At 39.7% G+C, this 12,249-nt stretch overlaps 1 protein-coding gene across 4 annotated transcripts in view; it reads left to right on the top strand.

Annotated features, from left to right (window-relative positions):
• SMURF1 (SMAD specific E3 ubiquitin protein ligase 1) overlaps positions 1 to 12,179 on the top strand; it is a 47,148-nt gene extending 34,969 nt beyond the window's left edge. For 2 of the 4 annotated variants that reach the window (XM_074918928.1, XM_074918930.1), the window contains exons 10-18: positions 121 to 325; positions 596 to 699; positions 2,412 to 2,526; positions 3,501 to 3,679; positions 4,549 to 4,686; positions 5,061 to 5,181; positions 6,630 to 6,831; positions 7,656 to 7,740; positions 8,494 to 12,179. In XM_074918928.1, the coding sequence (XP_074775029.1) occupies positions 121 to 325; positions 596 to 699; positions 2,412 to 2,526; positions 3,501 to 3,679; positions 4,549 to 4,686; positions 5,061 to 5,181; positions 6,630 to 6,831; positions 7,656 to 7,740; positions 8,494 to 8,593 (1,249 nt within the window). In that variant the 3' untranslated portion in view covers positions 8,594 to 12,179. The remainder of the gene's footprint in view (positions 1 to 120; positions 326 to 595; positions 700 to 2,411; positions 2,527 to 3,500; positions 3,680 to 4,548; positions 4,687 to 5,060; positions 5,182 to 6,629; positions 6,832 to 7,655; positions 7,741 to 8,493) is intronic. The other 2 variants (XM_074918929.1, XM_074918931.1) reach the window with 1 other exon arrangement.
• Positions 12,180 to 12,249: the final 70 nt, after the last annotated feature.

Here is a 12,249-nt window from a genome sequence, read left to right on the forward strand (position 1 = left end):
CCAGCTGAATACACATTTCACTCCAGGTTCCTCTTAGAGAAGCTTGATCAGTTCTTCCATCATTTTACATATTCCTTATTGTTATGCTTCTAGAAGAAATATTTCACTTTTCTTTAAAAGCCATCAATGCCAACTGAAAGAGCCCAGCCAGCAGCCTCTGCCAGCTCCAAATGAGGGATCACTAGAAGACGGTGAGGAGTTGCCTGCACAGAGATATGAAAGAGACTTGGTACAAAAGTTGAAAGTTCTTAGACATGAGCTCTCTCTTCAGCAACCACAGGCTGGTCACTGTCGCATTGAAGTATCCAGGGAGGAAATATTTGAGGTATTTAATTGATTCTATACTACTAAAAGCAGCTTTTGTCACTCAGGAGTTAAGTAAAACTGATCTTTGATTATAGCAAGTTTGTTTCACCAGAGTGGTAGTGAGTACCACCAAGTGTTGCAGAGTTGTCACTGAAATTTGCTTCAGATTGACCCTTTAACAGAGTGTTTTCTGTAGTTGAGTAACTATCTATGTCTTACAGTAATGCATCTTAGTAGACTTAATTACAGGAAGAAAATAAAATATCTAATTGTAAAAATACACATATAGGAATCCTACCGTCAGATAATGAAGATGAGGCCAAAAGACTTGAAAAAGAGGCTTATGGTGAAATTCCGAGGAGAGGAAGGCCTGGATTATGGAGGAGTAGCAAGGTGAGATTTTGGGGGTTGTCTGACACTTTTTAACTGTAAAATTGTCCTTAAAGTGTCCCATGGCTGATACCATTCCCTTTTAAATTATCTGTTAATGGTATGTGTAAGTTATTTGTGATCTAGTTTATCACAAAGTGGTTGTAGCTTCAGTCTTCATACCGTAGCAGATGAGAAAGCAGAAGTGTGTGATGTACAGTTGTCCTGCAGCCCTCCTGGTGTCAAAGGCCCGTACTAAATGACTTGGTATGCCTTGTATTTGGGAACATTACTGGAATTAATGTGAGATTGAAGTGTTTCTGTTTCCCCTCTTCTCCATAGGTACTCTGTTTTCATCACCATTAGCCATTGAGTGTGAAAGCTTGTTTAGGTTAAGCTATTGATCTTACTGCAGAAAGTGCTGATCCCAGCAACAGGCTTCAGTTTCATAAATCAAAGTGTGATCAGCTGAAATTGTGAGGTCTTTCAAGAAGCGTATAGACTCTGAAGTAAAATCCAAATCACAGCAAAGGTTTTGTTAAATATCCCTGTCTGATTTCCAGCGAATGGATTGCAAGACAATAGGGGGTTCCTTTTTGTTATGTCTCGGCCACATTCAGGAGAGTCCTCTGATCTGTTGGATCAGGAGAGGAGATGAACTAATCCTAAACAAAGGCTAAAATTTTAGAGATGACTTGTCTCCCTCTTAAAAATAATAATAATTCCCTGTGGGTTGCATCAGATCTGAAGTTCTGGAGCCGATTGTAGCCATCACCAGAATGCCTGTCTCTGCAGAGACTCAGATGCATTGTGTAAATTCAGGGAGAAATTTCTCAAATCCACAAAGGCTGCATCACCCACTTAGGTGTCTTTCAGTAACCCATCGCTGGACAAAAGAAAGAAGTTGGAACATTGTGAGCTGCCTTACCCGAGGCAACCTTGAGTGTCTCCACTGTTGGCATCCTGTTGCCCTGATGGTTTTCATAATTGCCCATTTGCTGCAACAGGCTCTTTCAGATCAGCATGGCTCCACTTCTAAGCATTAAAGTTGACAGTTGTCTCACAACATTTGGACCGGGGATGGGTGTCCAAATTTAATAATAAAAGGCTATTTGTCATGGTGAGTTGGGAGGTCAGACAGAGCTTTAGTTCCATTCATTCTTGTTACTGAGGTGAGAGAATTTACCTACCCCCTCCTCTTTTAATGCATTTGGTCTCTCTGCCCCTTCTGACCTGTCTGCTGAAAGCAGAGATTCTCTAGTCTTCAAGCATTTGCAGAAAGACAGCTTTTCTAAAGACTTCCAGTGAGCCGATTTTAAACAACAGTTTTTTAAATTTTTTTATATATATACTGTACAGGTTGCAGAGGAGCAGATCTCTCAGTCTCCAAAAATCTGAACTCTGTACAAAGTCAAGATGTTTTTGGAATTGAGTCTTGTTCAGACTCAACTTGTTGATGGCATTGTCTAACAACTTGCTGTAGCTTCTCTAACTGATGTTAATCCCTTCAGTATTTCTAAACTAAAACAAGTCTGCCTGTGAAGGGAGTAAGACGGTTTATGGGTTTTTAAGCATACCTTTTTGGTCTGCAAATTGAGTTTGCAGTACAAGGCGATCTGATTTTGAAATAAGCATTTCATAAGTGATGATTCACAGTAATTGTGTTGTCTGAAACTTAAGCAGAAGTTGCACCCTTCTAAAATACCTTTTTTTTTTTTTTTTTTACCTTGGGGCAGAGAATGGTTGTATTTACTGTGCCATGAAATGTTGAATCCCTATTATGGACTCTTCCAGTACTCCACAGATAATATTTACATGCTGCAAATCAATCCAGACTCTTCTATCAATCCTGTAAGTATTAACTTCTGAGTGACATACCTACTTTAACAGATGTCCCCTGCAGTTGTTTTGTTATAGCTGTTCTTCCATGACAAGAGTGTAAACTGAAGGGTAAAGCAGAAGAAGAATGTGTTAAGGAGTCTTATATTGGATATAATATGAAACAGAGGGGTTTTGTTCAGAAACTAAAAACATGACAGGAGGTATCCTTTGATAAGTATCTGCTATCTTTGAGACTCCTCGGTACTGATTGGGATGCACTGTGATTCTCAGGAGATACACAGGTGAAATTCATCTCCCTTGTGAATGCAAGTGGTTGTGTAAATGACGTTGCATCTGAGCAGTGCTCACCCCATGACTAGGGGGCTTGTATGCCTTGCCATTTCTCAATAAGCTGCTGTGCTTGGGTTTTTTCCTTACTGGAGAATTTGTGTTGCTGCAGACCTTAAAAGGAAAAGCAATTCTGTATTAGAAGGGGACTTTTTTCTAACATGACATTTCCTGACATTTGCTCTATGAGATGGGGGAGATTGGAAGAATCTCAACAATAGGACTTATGCCTCAGGTTTTGAAAGTCAGTTTATAAGCAGTGTGAAAGACATGAAGAAAACAAGCACATGGCCTGCTTCCTCAAGAGCAAAAAGATTTTTATGGTTAAACAAAGAATAATCTGTTTAGAATTGTCATAGCTCCTTGGATTCTGGGGCTTTCTTGAGAATTTTCTGGGTTTTGCCCTTTGAGAGGTCTGGAGGAATTTTATCCAGTTTATTAGTCAGGTAATGCACAGAGACTTGTTTGAGGCATTTAATCATTAAATGCTTCTGTTCTTGGTGGAAATGAGGAAAATGTTATGAGGAAAAATGGTGGCTCCTCTTGCCCGGAGGGTTGCAGATAACTTGTGCTGAACATAAAACGGACGGCGCCAATATAACCACAAGATGTCAGTGTCTCCCTGCTGCCTGATTTTCTCTCCTCTCTCCCTGCAGGACCATTTGTCTTATTTCCATTTTGTTGGTCGGATAATGGGTTTGGCTGTGTTCCATGGACACTATATCAATGGGGGTTTCACAGTTCCCTTTTACAAACAGCTTCTGGGGAAGCCCATTCAGCTCTCTGATCTGGAATCTGTTGACCCAGAATTACACAAAAGTTTGGTCTGGATCTTGTAAGTACTGTATTTATCAATTGTCTTGCTGTAGAGAAGATGAGATAGAGTGTGCTGGTAGTGAGATAACGCTTTATAGAAAGTGTTTGCAAAAACCTTGTAATGGTAGAGATCTGTACAAAATTATTTAGCTACTGTTCCTGTGTCAAAAAGCTCAAGGTACTTGAGGAAGAGTTTTTATGGCAAACTCGGTTAGGTCTCCTTGCAGCAAAGTAGATACTAAATCATTAAACATTGCATGGGTATGGTAGAATATCACAGTATCAAAATCCAAACTCAGCACAGAGATTTGAGGGGAAGTACAGCCTTGTTCAAAAGAAAACCAACTTTGATTAAAAAGGAAATAAAATGGAAGTAATTTGGGCTTCTGTATGCTTACAGTTCAAAACAAAATCCCAACATTCAGTGTGCCTTTGAGACTCTTCAGCACTGCTTTGCATTATCTTGATTTGTTTTCTGAAATGCTGTTTTGAATGTTGTATTTAAAGTTACTGATGTTGTTGATGTTCACTGTATGTGATCTCTTCCATGCTTCACACCGATACATGACAGCAGATCAGATTATTGCTGTGTGTATATATATATGTGTGCATGTGGTTTTGTGCATATAAGGTTTTATTCATTATCCTGAGTACGACTAGAATTACAGGGATGACCCATAACTGATCAGGCTCTTCAGCATCCATTAAGCTGTATAGACATTGGTGACTGTGGTGATATTCCTCGAGTGGTGTGACATGCAGATGGCTAGTTAAGAGGTTTATCCTGAAGACTAACTTAAGTGTTCAAATAATAAACAGTCAGCATCATTACTGAGAGTTACCAAAATACCAAAATACTAGTTTTACTCTCTGTCTTTCCGTTGTCAGAGAGAACGACATCACCCCCGTTCTGGACCATACATTTTGTGTGGAACACAATGCTTTTGGGCGGATTTTACAGCATGAACTCAAACCAAATGGTAGGAACATTCCAGTGACAGAAGAGAACAAGAAAGAATATGTCAGGTATTGCAGAACAAAATTATATCCTGCAAATGTAGTAGAAAGAAGGTAGTTAACAGATGAAATTTTTTTTACATGAAATATAAAATGAAATTTTGGGGGAAATACCTGGGTCATAAATGACACGAGTGTTTTCACACAATGCACTACTGTAAGACGTGGAAAGATGAAGCTGTCAATTATATTTAGGTTTTTCTGTTGATGGTGCAATAATTAATTGCTCATGGGAAAAGGAACTGAGAAGCATTTCTTTCATAATACAAAATGTGTGTGTTACAACAAGTTCCTCTGTAAAATGAGCATTTTACAGCCCTGCTAAAAAAAGTCCAGTCCTATCTAGCTCATCATCCCTGACTTTTTCTTTCCTTTCCCCCCAGGTTGTATGTAAACTGGCGATTTATGAGAGGAATAGAGGCACAGTTCCTGGCTCTGCAGAAAGGTTTTAACGAACTAATTCCTCAACATCTCCTTAAGCCTTTCGACCAGAAGGAACTTGAGGTATATGTTTTATCCACATGTTATACAGTTTTGTAATTTGTTTGATCCACAAGCACAGATTTTAAAGAACAAACCAAACAAAAAACCAAACCCATGAATCTTAATCCAGTTTACATACCAGAAAGCTGTGTATTTGTTTAACCAAACCCTTTTTCATTTATTCTAGGCATTCTTTGGGTTAACATTACTGAGAGAGCTACTTAAACAGGGAGAGACAAATACACCACATTGTCTAACCAAGGACTAATGCTCAAAGCAGGTGGTCTGGGCAGGGAGTCCTGCACGTCTGAGTAACTGTTGGCAAGACCTAACATGTTATCTACACCAGAACTTGTTTTCTTTAGTAACTGTTTTCATACATGGCTGTTTCTGTATGGACATAGGGCATGTTTTACAGGAACTAAAATAGAAGTGTAAAGCATACAGAAAATAAATCGATTTGTTTTCTCATTTAAACCTGAGATGCAGAGTGTTACCTCTTAAAATAATTTGTGTTATAGCAATTTTTCTTCTGTTTTTGCCTTTTCAAAAAAATGGCAACCTGTGGAATATGGACCATTTGGGGTATTGGAAGCACTAGCTTCGTGCTAGTCATTTGTGTGTACTGATTAATCCCATGCAGTTATCTCATTTAATTTGCTAGCTGCTTGAAAAGGCAGATTAAAAATCCATTCAATATTTCAATACTGTCTGCGTCAGAACAGTCACAACTGTCCTAATAATGTAAATGAATGTAAGTGGGTGCTGTCCCCGGGGAAATTTAGAATATGACGCACATTTTGTTTTGAGTGATAAGGTTTTTCTCCATGCCATTTATTTGTTGTTGCCAGGGGAGGTTGTTAGATTCATGGCCAGCAGTGACTTCCTTTTACAGTATTTTGCAACCTGGTGTCATCTGGAAAAGAGATTGGAGTAATATGTCTGGTCTGTGTCAGAGCCTCTCACAAATGGCATCAGAAAACAGGTGCAAAATTTTTGTAGTTTGTTGTAGAATGACAAACCAACTAGGATGTTACCACAAACTCAACAGGATTCTGTTGTGGTTGGTATTGCCACCTCTAGGACAAACCTGCACCAGGACAGTGATGTTGTGTAGCCCAGCAGACGACATGCCTTCTTCCAAGTCTGTGCTGTACCCTTGTAAAGATAAGCTGTGCTTTTCAGGTAGGATAGGATTAACAAAGCAGGTCTTGAATGGTCTTTTGATTCTAGTTTCCTATGAAAATTCTAGTTCTGGTAAGTGTACTCCTTGGCCTCAGTTTCATTGCAGTTTAAATGGAGAGATTTACTGCCTGTCCTAAACTGTTTTGGAGTGTTACCATGCATCAGAAAAGTGACTCCAGCATGTAAAGAATGCTAGGCTTCGTGAAATAGTTGGGTGTATGTTTTTATAGCTGCAAACCTGAAATGACTCTGAATGTTAAAGCATTTTTCTAATCCTTTAACAGCTAATCATAGGAGGCCTGGATAAGATAGACCTGAACGACTGGAAGTCAAACACACGTCTAAAGCACTGCATGGCAGATAGCAATATTGTGAAGTGGTTCTGGCAAGCAGTGGAAACATTTGATGAAGAAAGAAGGGCAAGACTGCTGCAGTTTGTGACGGGTTCGACGCGTGTCCCACTTCAGGGTTTCAAGGCTTTACAAGGTGACTGATGTGGAGGCTGAGTTAATCTGTGGTGGGAGAAAGAGATAAAAATCGTGTGGTATTTACTAGCCCCTTGTAGAATATCAGCATATTACTGGATAACTCAAGTACTTACAAACTTCAGACCCCAAGAGCAGTTTTTCATTTGTCAGCGGCTCTGCTGATGGTGAACACTTCAGCTGTTGCCAATAGTGATAGAAGCTGGCAAATCTGTCACTGTGTAGCGCTTTGACTGGTGTCAGTATTAGCTTGTCACTCTCCTACAACTCTGCGGACTGATGTTAAAATCATTGCATGCAAGCGTGCATGTGATTTTAGAGCTGACCACACAGCTTTTTCACATGAAAACTGTATTCCCTTCATTGGTTGGCAGCAAACCATTAGACTCTAAACCAACCTCCTGACAATTGCAGTTTTTGTCATCAGAAGAGGTGGTGGTGTTCTAGGCAGTTGTGATTCTCCTGATAACGTTCTATCTATTGCCCTACGGTAGCTTGCTGTTCAAAATTAAAATCCATAGTTCTGTTTTACAAGGAAAACGTTCCTGCACTTAAGTCTTTTCCTTTTTGAAGGTGCAACTTTGTTAATGTAAAAGTTTAGCACCTTTCCACAATACTGGTCTGCAAATTCATCGTCATGAACAGCCCTATTGCTTCAGCCATCCCTTCATCAGCTGCAAATCTGATGTGCAGATTTAGCCTATGACATACTTATGTTTGCAGCTGGAACTGTGATTGTCTCTCTTGCCTTTTTATATGTAGCAAAATTTGTGTGCATGAATGATGCTGTGTTGAAGTGCATTAACTAGAATGTCTGTCTGTAAGGTTCTACAGGCGCTGCAGGACCCAGACTGTTTACCATCCATTTAATAGATGCAAACACAGACAACCTTCCAAAAGCCCACACTTGGTAAGATGAAAACATTCTGCATGTCGGTGCTTGTTTTCCCTTTGTCTTGGTTTAAAGGAATCATCTCTTGTCTGTCCTGGGTATGGATTCACCATGTGATATGCATGGATGACTCCACGTGTGCTCTGCTAGCTTGGAAATAACTGTACTCTGCAGCCAGTAAAATAATCGACTTCGCTTCTTATAGTTGATTTGTCTTCTGTAGTATTTCTGGTTTTCATTTATCCCAGAGTTGATTATTCTGGATAGTGAGATGTCTGTAATTTTATTTTCACATGTTCAGAAAAAGTATTCACCAAGAAATGACTCACAGCAACGAGTTCTCATCCAGGATTACAAAGAATAGTTTTCAGATGTACAATGTAGGAACAGTGCCTTGTTGGTACAGTATAGGTGCAGAACTGAGCTCTTGTACGGAAGTCTCACTCTATCAGAGACAGGAAATCATTTCAGCAGCCACACAGATTGTCTGCAGGCAGAGCCAGGGAGTAGGCCTGTCTGATGTCTTGCTTTATTTGCAAGTCTCCTGCCTCTTCCGCCTGCCTCCTCCTCCCAAACGCTGCTCTATTAAGTCATGCGTTCCTGCTGCAGAAGTACAGCTGTGTGTTATCTTGTCTCCTTTGGCCACTAAAGGGGCTGAGGCTTTCTTTCATTTTTATAAATTTTATCTGTGTGTAGCTGATCTAGATTTTTTTTTTCACCAATAAATATTTTAGATTCATATACTGCAATGTGTTGTTATTTTACCTCTAGCTTTAACCGGATTGACATTCCGCCTTATGAGTCATATGAGAAGCTTTATGAGAAGCTGTTGACAGCTGTGGAAGAGACATGTGGGTTTGCTGTGGAGTGAAAAAGCAACCAAAGGAAACAGATGCTAGCTCATGGACCACCAAATCAAAAGCTAGAAGAAGCTTGCTGTGAACTTCCTGCTAAGCTGTCTGAAGCATCGGAACTCTAGACAACTTAGAGATGGGGCTGTTTCCCTTCCGCCGCTGGTGGATGAGGGTGGGGGTAGGGGCTTTTGTTGGTGGTTTCCAACTCTATTTTCTCCCCTTTGTTATAATAACCCCTTCCCTCTTCTTCCATCTCCCATAAAATGAAATGCAGCCAAGTTCAGCATTTGGCTTTGGTTACACAGGATATTCTGCTAGATTTGTAACACATATTGTGATAGGGTCAGTGACCTGTGGGTTTTTTTTAATAGGAGAATCAAAGTGTAATTAAGAATGAGCTTAATTTGCTGAGGACTTGCAACTGGTAGGTGTACCTGGTTAGTTTGTCTTAAATCAAGCTTGAGCCTTTGTAGAGTCCGGCGGGTGCAGAGTGTCTGACTGGCACTAGAATTTGCATTGCACATTTTAAACACCTGTTTAAAAAGTAAACTTCTAGCAGAAAATACCTCCATATGAACACTTAACTGAAAGGTAAAGAAATCCAAATTTTGCCTTAGCAGGAAGCTCCCAGTGGAGGCTGTGGCTCACCTTGAGAAAAGTGAAGGAATCTAGACAGCTTAAATGGTATTGTATGATTTCTTTTTGGTTGTCCTGGCTGAAATCTAATTGTTTTGCACATGAAAACAATTATTTCCTCCTGCAGAATTACTTTCCATAGTTCATTCAGATGTGAGTACCTTGCAGAGAAGCCTCGTGAAGAGGAGACAGAGGATAAAAATCTATTCAATCCTAAAGCTGTGATTTCTGTGCCACACTGTTTTACCCAAGATGTGTTTGTGTGACTTCAAATGCTAAGACTCACATGGAAATGGCTGAAAGCTAAGTTAACAGAGCAGACTTCTGTTCTGAAGGTTTTGGCCTTGGGAAAGGTTTATTTGGAGGTTGAGGTACAAGGGTAACTATATAGTGAGTACATTTTAAATGTTATGGAAAGCTATTGGAAGAATTTATGACTTTAGTTCTGTAGGGATGAAAATTTCTCCAGAGAGCCATATAAGGCTATTTTTTCAAATATCTGAAACTAATATTAAAAGGTTTGCTCTCTAACACATTGCTAAAATGACTTCCCAGGGGAAACAAAAGCAAATCAAATACCTGAATCACTAACATTTTTTCCAGTTTGCACACCAAGATGAGACAGTATTTTAGCAAATAACACAGCTTCAGAAAGACCCAGTTATCTATCAAACATGTCTAAACTTAAGTAAAGCAGACTTGCTTGTATAGGACTTTTTTTTTTTTTTTTCCCTTTGGCAAGCCTGGTTTTTAGAGAAGATTCATTACTGAAACATTTAACAGATGTTATGTTTATGGAATAGTGCATTGAAATTCAGCTGTGGGTAAGAGATTGTTCTTAGAAGATGTCTACTGGAATACTTCTATTTTGTCTTTTTTAATTGAATTTGATAATAGCTTTAAACTGTGATAGGACACAAAGTAGACACTTGTCAAAACCCTGACATCTTCCTCTGTTTTGTTTGTGGTTTTCTTTTTTCCATTGACCATAATTCTTGTGATTTGTTGTTGGAAGTAAGGATTGCATTGGAGGTGTAAAACTGTACCATATTGTGAGATTTGCACGGGGTGGCTAAAGGTGCTCGTCCTGCAAGACTGTACAGGAGAGGCATATTTAGACCCATGTTCTGTAGGAATCTTTTGGCACTTGGGGACCAGTTTCTGCAGTACTGGTTGTTGGGACGTAAATGAAACTACGTGACTCTCTTGCAGAAAAGAGAGGAAATGCAACTGTCGGCAGACAAGCGTCTGTACAGTCTTGGGCTGAGTAGCAGAATCCCCACAGCCCTGGCTTTTCAAAATGGCTGTGAAGTTGTACCTGTTCATAGAGTGTATTTAATCCTTTCAGTACGTTTGAATGTGCAATAAACCAGTCAGATAGGAAAAATGCAAAATGGATTATTGCCCAAAAGCTTTGCATGCAGTCTCAGGTGGATTTTTCACTAAAAGTTTAAAAAAAAGATACTAAAGCCCACCACTAACAAAAATCCTATCACGTAAGCTCTACATGCAGCACAACTGGCTCGGTAAAAACCAAGTGAGGTGAAGGTCAAGGCCCTTGATTTGGAAACCTATAGGTCAAGTAGCTTTATGTCAATGACACAGTTGACATATGATAGTTCCTAATGTCTTTGCTAGGTCAGTGTTTTATTGAATGCACAAAATAAGAATAGACAAGGATTGTTGTTTTGAAAAGTCCGTCTGTTTTTGCTGTATTTAAAAGCCCTTGTCAGGGTACCTCCTCCATGCTGACAGTAACGAGAATAGGGCACTGTCTTTTTAATTATTTCAGTTCTCTTTTAAAACAGCTTCACCGCCTCTCCCATCGTGTTGTCTTTGCAATTTTGTGCGACTTCAGTGACAATGAAGACATGTTTTTCTGTTGTTCCGTACATGCGTTTGAGGCAGCAGGCCTTAAAGCTGGTTGGGTGGATGGAGGAAAATAAAGTGAGGCGGGATGGGTTCTAAGCGATGGCTTGTTCTTCCTGTGGCTGGTTTCGAGGCTGGGGAAGGATGATGTGCAAACGGGAGTTTGCCTGGCTTGAGCCATTGACTCTCTGAGGTCTCGGGAGCTGTTCGGATAACCTCAGCTGTCTGAATTTGTACGTTCATTCCCACTTGGTCTGCCAGCACTTGAACTGGTTGTTACTTCTCAAACTTGCCCAAAGAATAACATCAAGTCTGGTGTTCATTTATGTCATTACACGTTCCACCTTGTACACGGATACTCTGGGATCTGACCAGAAGGAAATACAAGGTACAGTGTGTCTTTTGTTCCTGTCCTAAAGGCAAACCTAAAAGCTGGTCCATTGGCACAGACCTTCAGTGCTTGCCCTGATACTGCTCATCAGCCTATACTATATGCTCAGGGATGTAGGAAACCACCACTTTGCTCGTGTTTTAAATCGGGAAGAAACGAGACTGTTTTATGAATGTTAGCGTTAACTTGGGCATTATGTTAGACAAGACCCTGCTTCAAAAAGGCTGCTCGAAGCTCCAGATGGTGAAATCAGCATTTGCTCAGCAGTATGTACTTAGTTCAAGTCGAGGTGGTTATGAAATCCAACAGATTTTGTAAATTAGTGATCCAGCCACCGGGCCCTCTGGAGCCAGTGCCCAGATTCAGGGCTGTGTGGCACAGCAAGTTCCCAGAAACACAGTATGGATCTGTTTTTAATTTGTTAATTTTTTGTTCCTCAACCACTTTATAATGTATTTTTTTAATTTATTATTTTGTAATGTCATGTTTAAGTATTGCTGCTATCCTTGTTATTCTTCCCACTGTTTTTATTGCAGATTTATTTTGTGAAAGTTGTACACTAATGTTTCATTTTATGTCTAAATCAAAGTATTTAAAGAAATACTAGTTCTATTTAATGTGGTTATGGAACCAGCTGGAATAAACAGTGATTGTATAGTAGGCTGGACCCAGGAGGTCATGTTCATTTTTGTTACATATGCAATAAACTCACAACTTTAAATTCTTGGTATCCACTATTTTATTTGTTAAAATATTTATGGAAGTCACAGGAAAATT

Source organism: Athene noctua, chromosome 15, assembly GCF_965140245.1.
Source record: "Athene noctua chromosome 15, bAthNoc1.hap1.1, whole genome shotgun sequence".
Classification (NCBI taxonomy): domain Eukaryota; kingdom Metazoa; phylum Chordata; class Aves; order Strigiformes; family Strigidae; genus Athene; species Athene noctua.